General features: G+C 37.9%; 1 protein-coding gene across 7 annotated transcripts in view; it reads left to right on the top strand.

Annotated features, from left to right (window-relative positions):
• The window catches only part of ENAH (ENAH actin regulator), a 101774-nt gene that overhangs the window by 59572 nt on the left and 17637 nt on the right, over positions 1 to 24565 (top strand). For 2 of the 7 annotated variants that reach the window (XM_062571593.1, XM_062571592.1), the window contains exons 4-6: positions 5459 to 5543; positions 21339 to 21658; positions 23538 to 23648. In XM_062571593.1, coding sequence (XP_062427577.1) covers positions 5459 to 5543; positions 21339 to 21658; positions 23538 to 23648 — 516 coding nt within the window. Of the gene's footprint in view, positions 1 to 5458; positions 5544 to 11200; positions 11301 to 21338; positions 21659 to 22847; positions 23649 to 24565 lie in introns of those variants that run through there. The other 5 variants (XM_062571590.1, XM_062571589.1, XM_062571595.1 and 2 more) reach the window with 3 other exon arrangements.

Below are 24565 nucleotides of genomic sequence, written 5' to 3'. Positions count from 1 at the left end.
CTACTTTTAGTACTGTACCTGAAAAGTGACAGTGCTCTAATACTGCTATTCACAATTTTTGATTGAATGTGGGGGAAGGAAATAACAAAATATTTGCAGTGGATGATACTGATTATATTTAACTTTTGGTACTTGTTTTTTATTGAAGACCTTAAAAAAAAAAAAAAAAAAAAAAAAAAAAAAAAACAACCAAAAAACTCTTCTGTAGAACCTTTGTCTCCATTTCCCCTTTGGGTGAAGGATTGGTAGAGGGGGGAAGCTGTGAGCTTGCTCAAGGTCACCCCGCAAGCTGGTGCCTGAGCCAAACGTAGAACCGCAGCACTGCTCCCTGGGCTGCGCTGTGTCCGTGTTGGCAATGGTAGCAGGCTTGTTTCTACTCAAATTCAAGTGCATTTTAATGAATGTTTCTGTTATTTGGGGGCCCTTATTTTTAAGTTGATCGGCTAAAAATGTTCCATGGTACTTGTGGAGTGAGATGAAAAGCCTTTACTTTCAGAACAAAATGCAGCATACTGTTACCATTCTATTAACGTGTCCGGTTCTGGGCTCCCCAGTGAAGAGAGACGTGGATCTACTGCAGAGAGTCCAGCGCAGGGCTAGGAAGATGATCAGAGGGCTGGAGCACCTGCCCTCTGGGGAACGGCTGCGAGAGCTGGGCCTCTTCAGCCTGGGGGAGAGAAGGCTGAGGGGGGATCTCACCAATGTGTACAAGTACCTGAAGGGAGGGTGTCAAGGGGACGGGGACAAACTCTTTTCAGTTGTCCTGTGTGACAGGACAAGAAGCAATGGGCAAAAATTGAACTACAGGAAGTTCCGCCTGAACGTGAGGGGGAATTTCTTTCCTGTAAGAGTTGTCTGAGCACTGGAACAGAGAGTTTGTGGAGTCTCCTCTGGAGATATTCAAGGCCTGCCTGGATGCAACCCTGTCTAGCATGCTCTAGGTGACCCTGCTTGAGGAGGGAGGTTGGACTAGATGACCTCCAGAGGTCCCCTCCAACCTTACCGATTCTGTGATGCATCTTTAGCCTGTGAATTTTGAAGTTTTCTATTTAAAAATAATCTTTTTTTGCAAGTCTGAGCTCTCGATTCTGATTTAAAGACAGAAAGCATGGTGGTGTTTTAATTTCTCAATATTATTCTAGGCTAATTTTCTAAAAGCTGGATAGTCTTCTCTGTATAGCTTGAGTGCCTGTATAAATCAATTTTCTCTCTGCTTTCAGTCATTCACTCTTTGATTTGAATATAACATTGTGCAATTGGAATGCTGCTTAGCTTTGATACTAATTTAGTCAGAAATGAAACACGATTGTTAAATACTGAGTTGCTTATAAACTGTTTCTCAGGGGGAAAATTGAACTTTGTCTCTCAAACTGGAGTTCTCAAATGTGATATAATTGACGACGTTTGTTTAAGGTTACTAACATTTAAAAAAGTATTTCTTTATTTTAATGTTGTGTTTTGAACAGTACAATAGCTGCAAGAGTATTCTTGTTGGTTTGCTTTCTCAAACCATAGGAAGTAGTGTTATGAGGAAAACTTATGGCAGTCTGGCTGCTAATGGCTCCCAAAAGACGCTTCACTGGTCATTACATTACCAGCTTCCAAGCAAGCCTGTCAAGCTAAATGAAAATGTACATTGTAGGTAGTTGTATAGCTCATAGTACGTATATTATTTCCATGTTGAACAGTAGATACTCTGGGTTTTTTTAGGGTCATTATTTCATAGGAATGTGGTGTCTTTGGTATCAGTCAGGTGCTGTGTCAACACTACTAACGTAAACCAGGTGACATTAAAAGAAGAGGGGGGGAAGAGTTTGATGTGAAACTCCAAGCAGACAATGTGATTGCAGAGTGAAGCAGCTGATGAACTTAAGGCCATGGAGGAAGGAGAAGCCATGTGTTTGTCTGCAGCTTGCTAATTGTACTTTCATAAGGTATGGAACTAGGATCAGTGAATGCAGCCCTTGAATGGAGGGTGCTATAGAGTTAAGTCAATTTGTGGTTAAAATGAACTTCAGGAACTTGGTAAACTATAGCTCCAGTTTTTGTTTTAAAATGTTACGCTGGGGATACTTAATTTGGCTCAAGTAGCCTCCAGCAGCCTGTTGCTGTTCTGTGCTACACCAGAAGAGTTATCTGTGTGGCTGCATGAAGAACAGAACAAATATTTGATCTAACTGGTGAAGTCACTTCTTGCAGGGTTTTTCCCCTAGGATATTTTAAATGGATTGTTTTCCAGTCCAGCTCTATATATGTAATTGGTTAAACTATCATAGAAGAAGGTCATGCTAAGGTAAGAATAAGCTGAAAAACAGGAATGGCTGCTGAAGAAATTAATATCTCCTTCCCTGTGTCTCAAGATACAACAAGGAATACACAATCTGTACTTTCCTTAGAAAAAGAAAAATGTTAGCTTTTTCTTAAACAAAACCTAGAATGAATAGACCATTCAACCTTCTCTCTAACTTGGCTTGCACTGTTTTCTGAAGGTAAAATGATCTTTAGATAGATCAGACTTTTTTGCACAGTGTCTGTGAATAACTTGGAGCTTGATGTTTCTGAAGTTCTTGAGGTGTTCATAAGACTAAGAATGCTTTTTTATGAGTTAATTCTTGCTCATTTATTTATTATAGCATCTCTTCCTCTGTCCAGACAGTTGCATTTTAGCAATGAAGTGATGGTGTTGGCTTGATGTAACAGCTTAATTTTTAGAATAAGTCATACGTTTCCATTTGATATGCACCTTTACCTTAACCATCAAGACAGTAGACACTGCATTAAGAGTCTGTGCTCGGGGAGAGGAATTGGTCAGAGAACAGGCCGAATGACATATTTCAGTTATTTCTTTCTTGAAAGCATTTTGTATGTTTAGGTTGCATTTTGATATAGCAAAAATATTTTAGGAATACTAGAACAGCTATATTATTAATGGGCTGTGGTATTTTGCTTGCTTGCATGTATAGGTATGAAGGAAGCACCATAACTTACTGGAGCAGGTTGGCTAAGTTGTGCTGGATTGGCTTTCTGGTAGTGGTATTCTGCAAAAGTTATAGAGAATATAGTGAAGTGATGCCAGGTGGTGGTTATTTTTAGTATTTTCAGAAGTCCCGAATTCTCCTGCTGCCTAGAAAGCAGTTCTGTAACCCGTTTGGGAAGCGTGGGAGGTATTGTTTCATGGCCCCCTTTAAAGTCGGTCAAAGTCTAGATTGCTGCACTTCCCTTCTGTCCCTTCCTCAGTCTTCTGTGAATTGTGTTTCGGGACCGTGTGGCACGCTGGTTTGAGCAGCCGGTACGAGTGAAGCTGGTTCCCTGGGTTTTGGGAGGATCTGTTCTATGAATTGGCTCATTATATTTAAATGAGGACTGGCGGTAGCAAGAAGAGAATGGAAACATGGCCTGAAGGGTTGTAGAGTGGCAGTTCAAATTGAGCTACTGTCTAATGGTATCCAGAGATCTCCTGATAATATTTTGTTCAAAAAGACTGTTCATTACTCTTATGGATTAAATAGGGGAAAGTTTTAAGTTTTCATTTCTACTGCAGTTTTCAGTACAAAAGGATTCTAGTTGGTAAATGGCCATAGTACGACCAAAAAAATTTTCTGATTCTTTGTTCTTTGTGCTTAGATTAAACATGCTCTGTGATGAGAAGTGGGAGATCTGGGGGAATGGAGCGTACTAGGCAGGGCAGGCAGCGCCTTTGGGTAGGAAAGGAGCTGCTCCTAGACTGTGGCTGACTCTGAAAGCCACGAAGGGCTGCCGCGTGGTTCGGGCCGTGAGGAGGCAGACTGCTTCCCTGGCTGCTGGGGAGCTGCAGTCCTTACCTGATGGGCTCCAAAGCCTCACCTCTGCCGTGGAGAGGAGTTGCTTATGACCTCCAAAGTTAGAACAATAGTCCAGATAAGCTACTGCTCCTGACGGATTTTTCTATTTAGTAATAACTTTAGTATTAACTATGATCACAGTTAAAGATTTATATTAAAAATATAAATTTATCTGTCAGTATCTCTTGGACATGCTACAAGCAAAAGTGCATCCAGAGCAGCATAGCTTGTTTAGACGTGAGAAGCTAATGCTTACAGAAAAGAATACACAAGGAAGGCGTAACCCTTGTAATGCACGTCCTGTTTTTTTCTATTACAAGTAAGTTCTTAAGTTACTCTTTAGCTGTAAGGTAGAAAGTCAGTATATAGTCTTAGGATTTTCAGGAATCACTGTTTTTGACCACAGTGAAAACAAATACTATGCCATTTTGAGTAAATGAATGTTTTTTTAATAAGATTTAAACAGGACACTAATTTGCTGAATCTGAGGTAGATATCTGTCCTAGACACCTCCAGTATATCACACAGTCTTTTCATGTTTTTGGATGACTTTCACAAGTTCAGGCAGCAAACAGCTACATTTTGATATTTGAAATGAGTGAGATCTCATTACAGCTCTTCCACTCTCTAACATTGATGGAATGTGGGCAAGAAACTACTGTTCTGCTTTGGCTTTGGGACCTCTTCAGACCTGGAGTTTTCTTGTGTTTAAACATCTCTGTCTTTGCTCATAAAATCAAGAATCTTACCTGTAGCTGTGGTCTAAATTTCCTTTTTTATTGTCTAGTTTTATATAAACAAAGTGTCCACGATGTATATAGTATTTCATTCCAGATTTCTCTGTCCTTCACTTCTATTAATTCTTTTAAAATATTTTTGTTCTGTAAAAAGATTGGTGATTAAAATAGAAATATTTTTGTATTTAGAAGAACAATACAGCATATTCAATTATTTGGAAGATGTGTAATACAGAATTGCTCATCAGTCAGAAGTCAGATTAATTTGCCTGTTCTCTTTTACATCTCTGATATTTAGCAGAATGCACCCTTTGTGCATGTTTTGTTCCTTGTTTGTTAGATGGCCCTGTTCCTTTGTGGGATAAGCAAGTATTGTGTTCAAAGACATTCTTTAGTACAAGTTTACAAGCTAAAATCTGAGTTTGGCCTGACCTGTGGAAACAGACTTTTTAATCTTCCTACTCTTGGTATGGTGATAAGCTTCTGATATTTTCTTTTCTCCTGTTCTTTTCCATTTTCCAGTATTCTATTTAGGTGAGTGTTTTAATTTTTTTTGAGCCTTTTCTGTTCCTCAAAGAGTATTTGTTTATTGTTTTAAGAAAATCTCCAACTGGGAGTGCTTTTCAAAGCCTTTTTTTTTTTGTCTTGTCCTATATGAAATTTATTTTGCGTTTCTGTGAAACCTTTTCATTCATGTGAAATAATTCCATTTTGCAAATATGTAAGGTAACATTTGTTGTAGTTTTTATTTGCTGTATTATGTTGTTGAGCTTGTTTGGCTTTAAGCAGAAATAGACAGTTTCAATAACATTATGTGGTGACTATCCTGTTTCTTTAGTTTTGTGCTTTTTTTGCAAAGTAAATGTTCAAGTGGTTAATTTATGGTCTTTCTTCTTTCAGGTCCAACATTGCCTCGACAAAATTCACAGCTTCCCTCTCAAGTACAAAATGGTCCATCACAAGAAGAATTGGAAATCCAGAGAAGGTATGGTGCTGGAAGTGAACACCTGTTCACTTAAAAAAAAGTAGTAACTCTTCATTAAACAATGATAAACTAAAATTCAAGGACTTGCATGTACTGTCTTGCACTAAGATGGCATTTGTATATTTGAAGGTTTCATTATTGCATCTTTCCTGTGCAAAAACTTTGATTGTAGATTCTTGATCTATGCCCATTTGAACAATGCAGGGCTGCTTGCTATCAGCCAGTCATGAAAGAGTTGAAGATCAGATGGAAAGATTTGAAGATTTCAGTGCTGTTGTTTTCAACCAGACTAATTGGTTTGCAGTCACTCTGTTGCATCTTCAGCTTGACAGCTGCTTATAAAGAAGGAAGAAGGAACAGCAAGCAAGGAGGAAAATTTTCCTCTAGTCTTCAGAAGCCGAGAACTAAATTGTCAAGAAGAACAACAGATTTTCTCATTGAATGTGGATGCTCTAGATGAAAACATTATATGGGAAAATTTGTTCTCCTTTATATTGTATTAGTCTTTTTAGCAAAAAAAATTCCATTTTCAGCATACAAATATATATACTTCCTTTTAGTAGTTCAACTTTCAGTTGTAGCAGTTTTGGTTATGTATGTGTTTTCAGAGAGATCTGGGCAGGTGGGAGAGTTGGGCAGAGAGAAATCTCAGGAGGTTCAACAAGAGCAAGTGCAGAGTCCTGCACTTGGGGAGGAATAACCCCAGGCACCAGGACAAGCTGGGGGCTGACCTGCTGGAGAGCAGCTCTGCAGAGAAGGCCCTGGGAGTGCTGGTGGACGACAAGTTGACCATGAGCCAGCAATGTGCCCTTGTGGCCAAGAAGGCCAATGGTCTCCTGGGGTGCATTAGGAAGAGTGTTGCCAGCAGGTTGAGGGAGGTGATCCTACCCCTCTACTCAGCCGTGGGGAGGCCTCATCTGGAGTCCTGCTTCCAGTTCTGGGCTCCCCAGTCCAAGAGAGACATGGATCTACTGGAGAGAGTCCAGTGTAGGGCTGTGAAGATGATCGGAGGACTGGAGCATCTTGCTTACAGGGAGAGGCTGTGAGAGCTGGGTGTGTTTAACCTGAAGAAGAGAAAAAAAGAGGGGGGATCTTATCAAGGTGTGTAAGTACCTGAAGGGAGGGTGTGAAGGGGATGAGGCTAAACTCTCTTCAGTAGTGCCATGCGACAGGGCAAGAGGCAGCAGGCACGAACTGAACCGCAGGCAGTTCCAGCTGAACATGAGGAGGAATTTCTTCCCTGTGAGAGTGACAGAGCACTGGCTTCTCTGGAGATATTCAAAACCTGTCTGGATGCGATCCTGAGCACTGTGTTGTAGGTGACCCTGTTTGAGCAGGGAGTTTGGACTAGATGATCTCCGGAGGTCCCTTCCAACTTCAACCATTCTGTGATTCTGTGTGATTCTCATCCCACAGCCTGCCTCAAAGGAGCCTGTGTAACAGGTTGTTGCTGTTTCCTAGTTTGGCCAGAAATAGGGCAGGAATCTTCATTTCCTAAAGAGAGAGGGGGGGGATGCACCTCCTCAGCTGACATGGATTTCCGCAAGAAGGGGGCATCATCAGTAGTTGCTCATCCTCTTATTCTTCTCTATTCAGAATTTTTCTGTTAGTACAACTTAACCTCTGTTATCTTCTTTCTTTTCTATTGCAACCATTACAGGTTCCTCTGCATTTGTCACTTTATTTAGGAAACCAGAAATTCAAAAGAAATGTAGTGACATAAAAGGCTCCCCATAGGGTACCTCATCCCACTTCCCCTCTCGGCAGCAAAACAGTATTAATTATAATACAGTTCAAGGTCCCATTTTCTGGTCATTGCTCGTCACATTCCAACTTACACATATTGATTACAATATCTTCTCATCCTTTCTTTAGTCATTGGATCTCCTCCAAAGATATCCCAGTGTTTCAAAATATACCCCAAAGGGCTACAGGGCTGGGGTGGGGTAATCGGGAATTGGCCTGATCCCATATCAGTTATCTAGAAATACCAGTCACTTATACCTATACCAATAGTCCCATTGTGCACACTCAGCTCTGACCCCACTGGTCAATTAAGGCAACGCTTGCCGAGTGTCTATATGCAACTTTATCTTCTGCAGGAGTAAATCAGTTTGTAAGTAAATTTTATACTCACCAAAGCAAAGATTCAGCCCCTTTCGCCCTGGTACAAATACCTCTGGTTGGCATTGTACCTTTGAGTATTTTGTCGTCCCGACTTCGGAGGAAGGCCGGAGGAGTCCCCAGTCAATAGATTGATGTGCGCTGGAACTCAATCTGATCCATCTGCCGTTGCAAACAGCAAGCTGGTCTGGGCAAGACCTTATGGCAAGTCCCATTGGGATCGCCAAATTATTGTCCCAAAACTGGGTTTTGCCGGTGTGCAGGCGATCAATAGACACACAGGGTCAAGATATTTATTTCGTTTCTGCGCAGAGATGGATTCTAGGTGGTAGATCCACAAAGCTAGCACCTCTTCTCCTTTGCTCGTTCTTTTTCTATGCATACTTTTCAGGGAGTACTTTGTACAAATTTTTCTGCTGGTTACAATTTTATTACATCACATATTTGCTCTGTGCTTATGCTTTAACATTCTGGTTAAAGGCTGCTACAGGAGCGTGCTTGATATCATCAAAAGGCCTTAATATAAGCCACTTTTTTGTGGCACTCCTCCAGGCTAAGCTCAGTCTCCCTGACATGGAGACCCTGAACCCTGTCCCATGCATGTCTATGTATGCGTTTTTGTGTAAGTATAAATATGCATATATACATATATATATATATATACACATATATATATATGTATATATATATTTGTGTGTATATATATATACACACAAATATATATATATATATATATTTGTATATATAATAAATATGATGTAAGGGTGAATGCTGTAGGTGAAGTGTCTAGGGTACAGGTGTATGAATCTGCATGATCATCTAGGATAGTGGTAGAGAACTGAACTGAATGAAAAGAGCAAACTCTCCTTGGGTTGTCTCAACCATACTCCCTGTGCAAGCAGTCTTGGATTACTTTACTATCAAAATGCTCCCAAGAGATTACCTATTCTTTTCCAGAAGGGATGCTGGAAAGTTTCAGGGAACAAGATTCTTGAATAGATATTAAGTGGTCCAGATTTCCAGTTTTTACTGACAACCGTTAAGTGTGTTGGTACTGTAAAAATATTTTAATACACTAGGTCTAATTGACAATGGCATTAAAGCATTGTGCTATTTTATATTTAACTAATTTATGCAGCAGTGAGCAGAACCAGGTTGATAATTTGAAAATAATTCATAATACATGTTTGATAAGTCAGAAATACATGTTGAACAAAATATTGACATCAAAGTGAGTCATGTCTGTCTGTCTGTCTTTTCCACATTTCTGACACTTCTTAATTCTGAGCAGGGATCATTTTATCTAAAATTACCTTCTTTAAAAGCAAAGAGCAAGAAACTCATTACAAATTTGAGTTTAATGTGTTGACATGGGAGCCTGCTGCCATGACAGTGGGATTTTTTTTTAAATGATCTTTTTATCACATCTCTTTTGAAAAGCTTTTTTACACTGAGGTATTTTTCTTTCTACAGTAATGGTATTTTATTTTTGTTCTGTTCCTTTAAAAAGCTGTATTAATTGAAATTTATAATGTTGAAAAACTTCTCAGGGAAACGTTGGTTCAGAAAAAGTGGTGCCGCATATTAAGAGCTGTGAAAGTCTCTCTTGGAATCCTTTACGCACAGAGGGCATATCTGATGGTGTTCTTATGGTTTCACTTTTTGTTTGATCAGTGTGCTCTACTTGTTTGCATCTAATGTGTTCTCTGAAGTCTAGTACTGTTCTTGTTTTACTATTCACTTTTCCCTTAAAAAATAAAAGGGAGGGTGCACTGGAATTAGCGTTCGCTTGTGTTGGCAGCTAGATTGTCTTTGGAAAGTATATTGCTCTTGTGTCATTATACTTAGGCAAAACCTGTATCTTGATAAACATTTCAAATACTTTCAAATGCTTTTTATCATCACAGCTATATTGTTTTGGCATACAGCTGAACTGCATTGTAAACTTTTGTGTTTTTAGCAGCTGTCAACTTCTGGACTGGCATATCATAATGAAAATAATAATCTTATTACCCTAATTTAGAGAATACTAAATATTTGGGAAATCAGAGGTATATGTATGTATATATTTCTTCTAACATATCTACAAGTAAATGACATTTCTAATCTCAATATAAAAGGTAAAGGTGGTTGGAGCAGAAATGACCCCTGGTGAGCATAATAAGATAAGGGAGTGCCAAAGGAGAGAATAAAGGTTGTTGGTGGTATGAAGGAATGTGGAGGGATTTGTGATGAATCAATAGAAAGATGAGCTTTGCTAACTCCATTGCTTGTATGCTTCATGGAGGGGGATTTTTTTTAAGACAACCAGAATCAAGCATCTTTACTGCATGCTCAGATCCCTTCTCTAAAACGAACCTGAATGTGGTGGTGCTTGACTGAAGCCTACGTTAAAGTAGTTTAGGAAAATAATTTTTATGTAAAATGATTTTTCTCAGACTTAAAATCATTTTTAAAGGGTGGGGGGAGGGACCCTGTGAAGGTCATCTAGTCCATCCTCCTGCTTAAAGCAGGACTAATGTCAAAGTTGAATTATGTGGCTTGTAGCTTTAGGGTTTTTCTATGCACAGAGAGAAAGAGGTTTCCTCACAAATCTTTGCCAAAAGAATGACCGGTGAAGAATGACATACTTAACAAAGATCGTCTACTGATGTGAAATTTTCCGCCATTCTCACAAGTAGTGTTCAAGGACCATGGAGAAATTGGGACTGAAGAATTGAGTTAGTTTGTCAACAAAAGTGTCTTATTGTGGCTCAAAGATTCTTCTCTTTTAGAGAAGATTTACACTTCTATTCAGAATGTAAAGCAAACAAAAGTAAAAATTATTACTTTGTTCATTTTACTGCTGAGCCTGTTAGTTGTCTGTTTACAGTGCATTGAATGGCAATCTGTAAAGCCACTAAGACTAGAAGTACCATGCAGAACACTGAGGGTTTTTTTATAATGCAAAGCTTATGAATCAAGTGGTCAGTGAAATCAGTCAGTCTAGCCAGTTGATAACTTTATTACCTTTTTTTCATGAAACATGGTGTGTACTTTCCTTACAAAAATAACTACGGAGTACTTGAAGATAACTGAAACTTTCTATTATATGTAAATGAGTACAAATTAAGGAAATCAGCCTTAAAACATAATAAAAAATATACTACTTCAGCTTTTGATTTTGATCCTCAAAAATTAAGCTTTTTTATAGTATATGGATTACTTTCCATTTTGTCAGAGTGGCAGTCAAGCAGTGTTTATAAATTCCACTGATTGTTCATGAGCAACTTCAGTTGACATATGCATCTTCTAATAGCTTTGGAGTTGCTTAATGTCAAATACCGTTTTCAAATATATGATTAGTTCACAGCATGCTTCTGTGTGCTACTCGTGCATGTAAATTTACCTTCTCTTCCAGCCGTGTTAAATACATTGTCAGGAATATGAGTCACTGAATTGGTATCTAGTATGACACTTGGATTTGTTGAGTTAAAGTTTATAAATAACTTCAAAATCATCACTGCTTCATAAATAAAGAGACCAAGAGCACCACAAACAGAGAAAGTGTAGATTGTAAGGAGTAATGAAAGTATATAAGCCTCCTGTTGCCCTTCAAGGACGTAATGGACCAAAAGTTGACCGGCTTCTGTCGTAAGTACTCAAAAATGTTAACGACCTCAAAACTCAGTAATAGAATACTTCCCCCCCCGACCGCCCATTGTTAAATACTTCAAGTTTGCTTTCAGGGATTGAATTGAAATTTGTAGTAGAATGACTAAAACATGGTGTGTGGCTGTGCTAGAAAACAGTATTGCTATATGGTGTAGTTTTCATGGTATCTTAGTTTTCGTTAGTGCTAGCTCAGAGGCTTTTTATCATTTATTGAAAGGCTTAAAGGAATGAATTCTATTTTAAAGATTAAAAGTATTTTTTAGTTTCTGCTTATCTTAAATTATAACTACCTTAGAAGAATTTATATTTTTCAGTAGTTCAGTATATGTTTCATGTAATTCTTGAGCTGTTTTAAAACTACATTTGGAAATAGTGAAAGAAAAATAAAGTTCTTATCCTGCAATTCAATAGCAATTTAGTTAGTGTAAAGGAAGGTTTGCCCATTATTATTATTATTGTTTTTCCTCTGGTAGCCTACTTTCTTCTAATATACCATAGCCTGTGACCTTTCCCTAGCTGATAGCCAGATGTGCTGTTTCCAGTTCTCCTTTAGTTTTGAAATTTTGCTGTTTGAGTACTTATTTTGAGGCAGTAGTGTTTCTTAAGGCATATGAATTGATTAAATTGTCACCAAGCAAATAGATATATTCACATGCCTACCTCAGATTATATGTTAGTTAGCTTTTTAATTTAGGATGTAGCAGTAGTCAGTAGAATCCTGTAATATGATTGTATTCTCTGTCATGGATATTACAAACTCTGCATGTCATTTACATCCCTGAGATACAGTTTAGATGAAATCAAAGGTGTGTGTTTTTGTTTTGTTTTTGTTTTCATGCCCAATCTAGGGGTTTCCATCAGGCCAGAGTTAAACCAGCAGAATTTAGATTTCAAGTTGAGCTTGCTGAGGTAGTTTCATAAGACAGCCCAGAGCCATTTGGAACTCCAGTCTTCCCAGACTCTGCCTTGCATAATAAAACGTGTGACAAAACAACATCTTTCTTTGGAAAAAGAGGAGGAGAGGCAAAAGGCCCATCAGTATTGCATTTTTTTTTTCTTCCTTACAGAGTTTCTGCAAAACAAAGAGTTGTGGTATGAAAATATATTTTTCCAAGTTTTGTTTTTGTGCCTCTCCTTTCATTTCCTTTTCATGTATGGCTGCTTTCTATTCACACTAAAGATTTCTTTAGTTCTGTCAAGTCTGGCTTTCAGGGACTTAATAACTGGCTTTATGTAGAGGTAATGGAAATATGTTTACAGTACAGAATAACTGTAGCTGTTAGGTAACAAAAGTGTTTAGCAGATTGAGGAGAGGTAGGACTGTGCTCTGTCTTCAATTAAGCAATCTTCTCATTACATTTGCTAAACTGCTGCCTCAGCTGCTGCAATCTAATGATGTGTGTTGCTTGAAGGATGGTTCTGACAAGCATCTTTGCTGTTTTTTGAAAATCTCTTTGAAATCTTATTCTTTCTAGAGAATTTTCAGTTCTGTGCATTTTTCTGTTTAATATAGAATATGAACTCGGGATCAGAAACTATTTACGTTTCTCAAGATTTTTTTGTTATTGTGGATCTGTTTCATGGAATTAGTTCTGTCCCTACTGTACTTACTATAATAACACACTGAGAGGGATTTGTCCACAAAGGCAGATTTTTTCTAATATTAGGGTTCTTAATTTTCCTAAAATCTGAAGAGCACAGATGACTTTCTGCAGTCTTGTTTCTGCCAGCTAAGTTCAGGTGTTGCCTTGTTGATTTGCAAAAGAGGTTAACAAGATCAAGGCCAAGAAACCTAAAAGAAAAAATGTCTAGATGTTTCCTCTGCACCCATCAGCTTTGTGTTAATATTCTAAGTCAAAAGCCATGTGGTTTGGATTTGGGTTGGAGGCCTGGAAGTAGTTTCAGGTTCAGCTCTGGTCCTCTTGTAGCTGTACAGTTAAATAAACAATTACACACATACTCTTATGATGCTCTGTCTTAAGACCAGGTACATTTCCTGCCAGTGCTGCAATCTTCTACAACTTTTCTTAGTCTAAAAGTAATTTCTAGACAATTTATTCACATTAGTATTTGTATGTTCATTGTCTAGTTTAGTAGCTCTTTTTCATCTAGTCTTGTTCATAGGCAACAATTGTTTCTACTTTATATTAGTATGTTAAACATAGCAAATTTATTTTTTCAAATCAGAGATGATGCATTTCTCTGATCATACTACTGGTTATTCTATGCGCCTATTCCACCTTAAAAATACAACTCAAGGCATCCAAAACAAGAGAAATATGTAATGTTTCTGGTTGAGGTTTAATCAAAGAGCATTGATAGATCCCTTTCTTTATTGGAAACCCTGTATCTTAATAACCTTCAGGTTTATAGTTGCCTTTTTATGTCTTTATCGCAGTGGTTAGTTACCAGTTTTTGATTGACTGATAAAACCTAGTTTGTTCTCTTATTCTCCTATTTCCAACTAATGCGCTTTGAGCTTGTAACATAAAAGCTTGTTGTTAGTCCTTAAATCCCTTTTGATCAAGGAAATAAAAGCCTATTAGTTTGACCTTGGTAATGTGAAAAGCTTTAGATCTACTTTTGAAGAAAAGAATGATTAATCATGTGAGATAAAGTGCAGCACAGCAAACTGGCCAGATAATGTTCTCTTTTAAGAAGAGATAGTTGATCCAGTGCTCATGGACCTTTAGTGAGGAATTTGACAGATACCACATGGGAAGTTACTGGTTAAGGGGGAAGAGAAGAGGATTAGTATGGAAGTGTGAGGAGGATAAGGACGGGCAGTTCTTCCTACATTGAATTGGGACCAATCAGATCTTGTTTGGTGTCTCGCTGAAGCAAATGGATACCAAATGAGCCTTGCTGATGATGCATGTCGAGATGCATCGATACAAAGGTGAATTTATACAGGAAGAACGTTGCAGATTTGGACAATAAAAATGAGATGCAAATATAGAGCTGGGGCCCTGTTTTAGACATTTTTAAGGGAGGAAAAACTAAGCCAAATACTAGTGTTTCAGATAACTTAATCCTAGCGTACAGAAAAATCAGCTTGCCGGTGGCATTGTTACATATGATGATGATCAACTTTAGGGGAAAGCTTCTTAAACTTAAGAAATGACTATGATATAATGACTTCCAGATTAACTTAGTGTTTTAAAATCAGGACACAACATACAACTAAAATGCTGTCTTAATTTTCCGTAATACAAAGTTTGAAGTGTTCCTTGATACAAACTCTTAAATTCCATAATTGGAACAGCCTCATCTCTCACTACTTCAAAGAACTAGAAGTCCACCACTGCTGAAAATCAGAAATGATTGTCAGTTCCAGGAACATAAATATAAACTCACTATATGAACATCCTCGCTTTGAGCAGGCAAACTTTGCAGTATCCATGGCTGAGTAACAGATTTTCTAAGAATCTGTTTCTTGCACTCTGAGTAGCCCTGACCTGGATTTCTCTGTAACAGTATGCACCACACTCAAGTAAAGGTTGTCCAGACCACCTTGCGCTCAGAAAAACTGCAAAACCACCATGCAGTTCCGTAAAAGCCATAGCTAACTTGCCAAGGGTTTGTTTAGTGAGGGTGTGTAACAGGAGTTCAGTCTGGATTAGGAAAAGTGAAGTTTATCTCAGAGGTTGGGAAGATGAGCAGAGTTGGTTGGGGAACAGGCTAAAAATCCGAGCTGTTTGTGCTGAGGTATGCTGTTAGTGCACCGCGGATGCGTTTTGTTTGCTCCGTGAAGGCTCGCAGTGGAGGCTCACTGTGTTTGTGGTGGAAACTTGCAAGCTGTATTGATGTGATCAAGAGCATCTTTTTCCTTTGTAAATAAGTTGTATGAAATTTGGGTGAGGTGTGTTCATCCCACAGTACATAAGCTCTAATGTGTAGACATTGAGATATATATTCAATGGATTCTCTTGACCATACTGAAGAGTGAGCACTGGGGGCAAATGCTGAATTTTGGAATGTTGAATAAATATTTAATATTGAACAGGGAAAAGCAAATTTAATGTTCTTTTTTTATTATTCGGGTAAGTTCTTGCAAATTTGAATGGCCACAGCAGAAACACCTTTTGCTTTTGTGGATTTGTGCAAAAGAAGATTAGAGGATTAACCTATTAAACTAGTAGCTTAGTTCAAAATAATCAACATGTTAAAGCACTCGCTTCTTGATCTCTTTCTATGATTAGTTGTAACAATGAAATTGGCTTATCTGTGTGTAGCTAGCATTGGTCATAGGTTGTATGTAGTTATTTTTAGTTGCTAGGTAGCTGCTTTTCTGTAGACTACAAAAGGCTTCAGTTAGCAGCTGAGGTCACTTATGCATCTGGTGTTAGTGGCATCTAGCTCAGCGAAGTCTTGTGTAGCCTGTTTGCAGCCAACTGCTTTACTTGCTGCAGTGACTCAGTGGTGGGAGGAAGAGAACAATCATGTGAGATGTTTTCTAGTAGGCAGCGCCTGTTGGATTAGGTAATGGCATCCATGGCCATGTGCTTGGGCTTTCAGCGTTTCGGAATAAAACTCCAAACATCGCTGTCTTGTATGTTGTGCTCATTATATTGAGGCAGAGTTAGAGGAGCCAGTGCAGAAGCTCAGAGTCCTGAAAGACCAGGCTGAGGCTGCAGGGCTGAGTACCACTGACGTCCTCATAGTACTAGTTGTTGCAATGCAACTTTTTACAGCAGTAAACATATTTGAAGTTTAAGAGCCAGATCATCAACATGTTTTGAGCAACTGCATTGCTTTGGTGCATCTAAGTTTTTTGGTGCTGACTGGCTTTGAAATTTGAAATAATAGCATTCCTCCTTAATTTCTTGTTTATATTGGGGTATAAAATTTACACTTTTGAAAACTAGGCAGGCACAGAATGCAGGATGCACACATGATTGGATATTTCTGTTGATCATGTTAGGATTCTTATGCAGATTGTCTTAACACTAGGTTTCAGAATAACTAAATACAGCATACAGTACTGCTGTGTTTTAAAGTCAGTGATATAGTCAACCCGCTGCTACTCTCCTCCCCCCCCCTTTTGGTTTTACAATAGGTAATTGCACAAACAAGGAACTGTATTTAAAAAACAAACAAACTCAGAAGTCTGGGATGTAGACCTGGAAAATTCTCCTCAACAGAACTTATTTCATGATCTAAAAGGTTGTTGAATTACAATTCAACAACTTTTTTTAATGCATCAAGCTATGTTTGGGGGGGATCTCTTTCAATACTTTCATCTGACTAGCAGTTTTTATTTATTTTCCTTTTTTGTTGTTGAAGCTTTAAGCAACCCAAACAGAGATGGTATTCCTGTTCCTCATCCTGAGTGATTTAGTGACCAGCTTTGACACCAAGAGCTATTCAGACAAAAAATGGAATATGGAATTATTGCTGTGTTCATAAATTATCACTAATAGCTGTCAAATACATTGTATTATCTGTATGCAGTTGACCTGTTCTCTCAATACTGCAATTACTTCAGTCAGGTCGGGTCCTCAAGGTATCTTGCTTTCTGCAGACTTTGTCTTGCATCCTTGATTTCTATGGTGAGGTTTAAAATTAAATATTTCAAACCAATTTCTGTTCGTCTTTGAATGTCATTGAACCCAGTGCCTGTTGAATTTGGGTGTAATACAAAGATACTTCTGTCTGTACCGTTCTTGGAAATACCTCTTCTTTCAATGTCCCTGACTTCATGATAAGAAGCCCTTTGGGTTCACGGCTGAATTCTGCTATTCAGGTTGATGTAATATCTTCTCAGCACAGTTTTCTGAGATTCTAACACTGCCTTGTTCTGCTCTGGGGCATGAGATGGAGCTATTAAAATTTTTCCTAAAAGGATCATAAAGATTTATGTGAATGAACAGAAAAACTGCTGTGTGCGGAAACTAGGTGAGCTGGCAGAGCGGACAGCCGTTTGCTTTCACAAACAGTTTCAACAGTGGATTTATTAACCTGTATGGTGTTTTTTTCCCTCCTTCTCCTCCCTTTCCTTTCCCTTCTTGGTGCTCTTGTGACAAGAGCTCTGGTGTTTGACAGGATGGGGATCACTGTAGGGCTCAGGCATACTTCCTCTGGTGGAAAGAGAGTGTCCGCAAAGGGAGATGCTTTCAGTAACTCTTCTGGCAGGTGACCGAGATCTTGACTTAAATATGAGAAATGCTCCCCAGAAAGTCTGCTCTCTGATAGACAGTGCCCAGATGATCCCTACCAATCATTCACCTCTAGGAGCAGAAGCTTAAACTACCTGTTTTTGTCAAAAATTCAGATCTCAAGGTATTGGATAATGTTTGTTTGGAAATTGTGTAGTTGCCGTGTGTGGTGATATGTTAGATGTAGTAATGCTACTTACTGAAGGAGAGATAGAAAGCGATCTAAGTGCATATGAGGTATTTGCTCATTTTATTTAAAATAAGAGCTGAGATAGTAGCACTATTTACTTGATTTATATTCCCTGGTGTGTTTCAGTACAAACCAAGAGGGTTGTGTATGTACTTGGGTAAATTAGCAGCAATTCTGTTTCGCAGTTTTCATTTAGGAAATATTCTAAACATTTTCACTCTGCAGAATGTATTTTTTTCAGCAGTGATGCAGCAGTGTGAACTTACTCCTTGTTGGTGTGTTTTTTTTTTTTTTTTTTTTCCTTGTGATATTTCAAGAATTTAGTTACACCCTGACTCGTAGTTTCCCAAAGAACTGCAGGATTAATGCTGGTAGGAGGTCAAAGCTGCAAAATAGTATTGTAAGTATGCTTCTCTGATAATCTTCTGACCATACTTCCTCATACCTCCTTAGGGGAAGTACTTAGTTTAAATTAATTAAAAAAAAATCTAAAACTGAATTCCCTGAAGATACTTTTGTTATGAAGCTAATTAAAAAAAACCCAAAATGTTTCATGAGTAGGATGCAGGATAAAGCTAGTAGAAAATCACAAGCTAATTTTTTGAATCTAAAACAAGATGTAATTAGGTACATTGCAGATGACTGACATGCTATTCAGTTTTATAGCACAATCTCAACTATTCAATGTAAATTATCTCTTATTTTCTAATAATTTGCACTTTAAAAATAATTGTAATCACTTTGTATCAGTATAATTAACATTTCATTACAGGATAGTGTTCTGGGACACTTGCAGCACTTCTTTAGCTTCATCTGAAGATGTATCCTGGTAGTTAAATAGAATACTTTACCCACTAATAAATTAACAGTGAAATAGCCAGTCAGATTTGACCCTTACTGCAGTAAAAATAACCTTCCCAAAGATTCTACCTGGAAACAGAGAATAGAATACCTTTCTAGTCAAGAGGATAGTTGGAAGAACAGTATCTGATAATTTGTCAGGTAATAAGAAAAAGCTCTATTTTGCATTTCAATTATGAAATCTAATAAATGATTTCTGTCAACTAATTACTCATTGCTAATAGTCTAGTTATCTAGTAACTATCAAATAGTTATTCATTGTAATATTTTAGTAAATGATATTGCACTATGTTTACTGTTGAGAAATATAGACCATTTTATCTTGTCTTAACGACAGGAAATAATTTTTCTGTAAAACTGTGCCTTTGGCTGCATTCCAGAACCTATAAACCTAAATAATTTAGATGATACACAAACTATTGTCATCTTATAAACTTTAGCACAGAATAGAAGAACTTTTCTTGAAACTCTAGGAGTTTCCAGGCTTCCAGCTTTTTCCAGACTTGTTCTAAACTTGCCTTGTCCACACAAGTTTATATTTCAACATATGCTCGTCAAGTGTAATGTTTAGCTTGTAACAGCTAATAATCTTTACTGAGACAAAATTAGATAAATATACCTACTAAGGGTGAGAATTTTCATGCAGTGTTTTATGGTGCTCATGCAGTGTTCTAGAAGTAACCAAAGTCTTTACATTTCAGAAAGTACTTAAATTGATGTGTAGACTGACCTGACAAAGTTTTTGATTTGTTATCAAATGTTAACTAAACAAAAATACGGAGTTTTAGTAAAAACATTTTTATCCAATTTTTTACATAGTCGGAGTGAGTGCTTAATCTTTTTAACTACAAGTGCTGCACTTTTAAGCTGTAGTTCTTTTTTAGTTTACTAAGCTCATCCTTGCTCATTATGTTGTATTGAAGCAATGCAATTCCTTTTGACCTGTGCCACTTCTGTTTTTCTGTCTGAAAGCTTTATAAAAATTATTTAAGCTACAGCAAAAATTTAGGTGTCTTTTCTTACCTCTTTGTTAAAGAGGTAAGCGCAAAGAACAAGCTTTTTATTTGTTTTACTGAAGTAAGGTATTGTCTAAATGAAGAGGGGAGGATTCAGAGAGATATAATGAGAATAATTTTAAGTTGTTAAGTTACTGTTAAGGATGGTGTATTTTTTCCCATATGTATTACTGGGAACTTAATGGGAACTTCATATAACATAAACAGGAAGAGTTCACAAGGTATTTTGCTGCCCTCTCTTGGTAGAAGATTTGTATCACCAGTCAAGTGCTCAATTTGTTCACAGATTTTTTTTTGTACATTTAAAAATCTGTATTCATTCCTTCATGTGCTGAAGAAGTGGAAAATGAGCAATATCTTACAAAAATAAGATGTTAAATGTCCCTGTTAAATACAAAATCACTCAGTATTAATTTAATCATAAGATTTTTTTTTTTTTTATTCAGGTCCTGTCTAGATGAAACTGGATATCTGGTATTTCTGTCTCATTGACTTTTGTCTATATCTTAGTAGACAGCCAGTACAGTTTGGTATTAATTGTCAGCCAAAGTACTTTCGCCCTTCAGACTAAGGCTAAAGCATGTGAATCTTTCGGTATGTTTTTTAAAGTGGGCTTCTTTTCTGTAGTAGGTGTGATCATCTGTGTCTTTATAGCTCTCTGAAAAGGAGAAAAGCAGGCCTTAGGAACATGTTCGTAAATATTTGAGGGACTTGTCATCCCCAAACAAGCAGTTAGATTTAGAAAATGCAACTTACATTTTAGTTTTAGAAAAATCCTGTACTGGTTCCAAGTAGGTATTTTTAAGTTAAAGGACTTTTTGATGGAATTTAGAGGCAAAAAATAAAGTAGCTAACAAGTTATATTGCAACCCCAGTACCTTAGGAACTTCCACTATAACTTAGCTCCTACTCTCTCTCACAGCCTTTAGCAAAAGGAAAACCTGATAGAGTAGCAGAATTATTCTGCAGTTTCTGAGCGCATTGGGTAACAGTTTCAGCAGGGAAAAGTTGTCTTTTTGCTGTACATAACTGGAAGGTAGTTGCTTGCAGCAATTACCAATTTTATTCAGGTTTTTTTGTTTGTTTGTTTTAAGGAAAACATTGGTATGAAAGAGAATGGACTTGGAATAGTGACAGTACATTAAAGCTGGGCTGGTGTTTCCATTTCTGCCAGTATTTGTTGAGCAAGAATAGGAGTGAGCTAGCTGAAGGTCTATTAATTTCCAGGCTAGTGTTACATAGCTGTAAGTACACATTCAGATGTTTCTGTAAAATTATGATAAAAAATAGCTAACTAGTTTACTGGAATATGTAATGTGGGTTTTTTTTTTTTTTGGATGAATATTTGTGATAATGCAAATTCACTGTTCTTGTATTCACTACCTCAGGTATAAAATACCTTGCAAAGAACAAATGTAACTCCATATCCTAAACATAGAAGATTACATCAGTTAGTGAATTATCATCAGCAGCTTTCTATTCTTACCTCTTGAAAGCTGTCTCTCAGAATGTTAAATTAGTTAAGAGGAAACTGGATATATGATTCTTTTTACTGTAAACATAATAAACCTATTATCCAACTCACAAAAGTAACATGTAGAAATAAGAATTTTATGTAGGTGCAAATGCTGTGCTTTTGTTCTCACTGGTGCAAAGATTTTTGATCAGTTTTTTTCTTTTCTTCCTTCCTTCCTTCTTTCTTTTTTTCTTTTCTTCTCCTCCTAACAGTTATTTGATATATTTTTGGTTCTCACTTTGCAGCTTAATCTTTCCCTTGTTTTCATGATTGTAGACAGTTGCAAGAGCAACAAAGGCAGAAGGAGCTGGAACGGGAAAGGCTGGATCGTGAGCGAATGGAACGGGAGAGGCTGGAGAGAGAGAGACTAGAAAGGGAAAGACTTGAAAGAGAACGCCTAGAACAGGAGCAACTGGAGAGAGAACGGCAAGAAAGGGAACGGCAAGAACGCCTGGAAAGGGAGAGACAGGAAAAGGAGAGGCAGGATCGAGAAAGACTTGAACGACTTGAAAGGGAAAGGCAAGAAAGAGAGCGGCAAGAACAGTTGGAAAGGGAACAATTGGAATGGGAGAGAGAGAGAAGGTTTTCAAATGCTGGTAAGAATTTCAAAAATGAGTGTATTTAAGTACCAGATTCTGTTTTATGTGTTTGGGTGATGGAATGGGATAGAAAGAGCATGGGCAGTGAATATACGTGTGCAACAAGAGTCAGTATTTCCTGTTTGCTGGAATTAGTTCCTCTTTTATGGCAAGAAGTCTGAGATCTTTGACTTTTTTGTCATAATTTTCCATTTACTATGAAAGAAAACATTTAAAATTATTTGCTTACTGCGCTGCTGTATCTTATGCTTGCATGAAGAATTTGGAGCTTATTGGGCACGTCCAATATTGTTTGAAATATGATAATTTAAAATTTCTAAATACTTTGTCATTGTTTTCTCCATTATATAAAATGTATTCTGTTTTTGTAACTTGGAAAAGGGAAAGATTTAAGTTTGAGAGTTCTTAAATATAAAGGGTATGTAGCTACGTAAGGCAAATTCATAGCAAGAGGAATACCTTTTGTCTCAAGTCGTGCTTAATTTATGTTTGTAGTAACGTTTCAGTAAAATGTACTGATGTGTTTGTATATAAGGTGTATCTAGATAAACTCCAGGGCTTTCTCACTTTCATAATATAATGAAACGTTAGTCAAGCACTTCTTGTTTGTTCTTTAGTAACAAACTCAATCCACAAAAGAAGTCAGTTTGTGGAAAAAGATGAGGTATGCTATGCAAGATCAGTCACTTTAGAGAGAAGGATTTTGTTGATGGTTTTATTCCATGTACTTTCCAGTTTGTGATGGAGTTTTTTCTGGGGAAGAGAAAGATGATATTTCCTTGCTGCCTATGTTATAAGTTTTATTAGAACTGAAACAAATGTTAAGATCACTACACTTGCTTGCAATTTGCAACCAAACAGTAAGATAAAAGCTGATAAAGGACTGATTAATCAATCCTGTATCTAATCAATCTCATAAATGGGATTTGAAAAAAAAAATTATTCCAGAACATACTTGTAAATTCAAATGTTGGCACAGAAATAGTTGGTGAAATTAAAAGCAGCTGTTGATAATATGTAAAACTTTCCTAACAGTATTTTCACTTGTGCCTAATCCTCTGGTACTAACTGTAGTCTACATTTATACATTTTATTTGAATGCTGGTTTTGTTGCTTCATTAGCTCCCTTTTTCTCTTTCTCCTTTTTTTATCCTGCCTTTGCTGCTGCTTTCCATCTTCTGTCCAGCTCCATCTTTCGACAACTCCCCGTATAGCACTCCACTTCCTGAGTACTCCAGTTGCCAGCCTCCTTCAGCACCTCCTCCATCATATGCAAAAGCAGTCTCAGCACCAATGGCAGAGGCCACACCGGAGTATGCTGTAGTGACTTCTGCACCACCGACTTCCACTCCCCCTACACCGCCTCTAAGGCACTCTGCATCACGTTTTGCTACATCTTTAGGCTCAGCTTTCCACCCTGTTCTTCCCCATTATGCTACAGTTCCTCGTCAGTTGAACAAAAGTTCTCGGCCCCCTTCTCCTGTGAATGCCCCAGCAACTTTGCCCCCAAATACGAAGCCTGTTGCCTGGTCTGCGCCCAGTTTTGCACCCCTTCCCCCATCTCCTCCAGTAATGATAAGTAGTCCACCAGGCAAAGCTACTGGTCCAAGACCTGTCCTCCCAGTGTCTGCTTCGAATCCAGTGCCCCAAATGCCCACGTCTCCTACTGCTCCAAATGGGCTTCCTGAAAGCGTGACTCATCCAGTTCCTTCGCCTTCTACCTCAGGTCCAACTCCGCCTCCGCCACCCCCTCCTCCGCCGCTGCCTTCCTTTCCACCTCTCTCATTCTCTGGACCTCAAGCTTCTCCTTCTCCAAACTCCCCTAATGCCTCGACTCCCTCATCCAAGCCTAGTGTTCTCCCTTCTCCCTCTGCAGCTACCCCTGCCTCTGTTGAGAACTCTCTAAACTCTGTGCTGGGAGACTCCTCTGCTTCTGAGCCAGTCTTGCAGGCAGCCTCTCAGCCGATTGAACCTACGACCCAGCAGGGTAAGGCTTTCTGTTATTGCTACTAATTCACTAATCAGGAATTCAGTCAAAAACAATTTGTATCAAACCCCTTAACTGCCCCTGAAGAATTAATAAAATGCTTCAAAAGTTGCAGTGATCTTAATACCACAATGAAATACAGTTTCGGAACTATGGTAAGAGAAACTTAAAAGAGAAGAGTTGGTTTTCATGGCAATCTGTCATAAGTAAAAGTCTAATTTATTAAGTTCTCATTTATCAAGAGCAGAGCTCGTCAGATATATGCTTGATAAATCTTGCACTGTTATTTGAAACACTGTATTCATAGGCAGCATCAATGGTTTCCTAATGGCAGCCAGAGGGAAAGAGTGTATATGCAGCTTTGGATGTGTGAATGACCTTAGTGAGGAATAACCTGAATGACTTTGATACTCATGAATGTGGTTTAAAGTTTAGAAAGCAGTATGTAACTACTACAGCATTTCTTTCTGGATTGTGCTTATATTTCAATGTATGGGTATTATGCACGCGTATTTAAGACTGAGTCTTCCTGTGGTATTCTACCAGTTAAGTTTAAAATGTTTTAGAAAAAACTTTGGTTAAGCAAATGCAATCCTAATGGAGACTCTACCAATGTTTTATAAGTGTATTTTACATGGATGTAAATATCTTTATATGAATCATCTGTTTTATGTTGATTTAATAGATTTAGTTCTTTGTATATTAGCGTGAACTAGCTCTATTAAGGGTATGGGCTTGCAAAGGGTTTCTAGGGGATAAGGTAGAATATAAATTCCTAGTGCTCAAGCCATGCAGAGTAGATCGTGTGTATACACTCATATGGTGCATTGAGGTGCGAGCTGCTCTGAGTGGAAGTAGAGTAAGTGATCCCATTTTTGTTACGGAATAGGAGTATGCACATGGACACTGAATGACCA

The sequence above is a fragment of the Rhea pennata genome, chromosome 3, assembly GCF_028389875.1.
Source record: "Rhea pennata isolate bPtePen1 chromosome 3, bPtePen1.pri, whole genome shotgun sequence".
NCBI lineage: Eukaryota > Metazoa > Chordata > Aves > Rheiformes > Rheidae > Rhea > Rhea pennata.
Note: the sequence above shows the minus strand (reverse complement) of the source record. Positions and strands in the feature narration are given on the sequence as shown.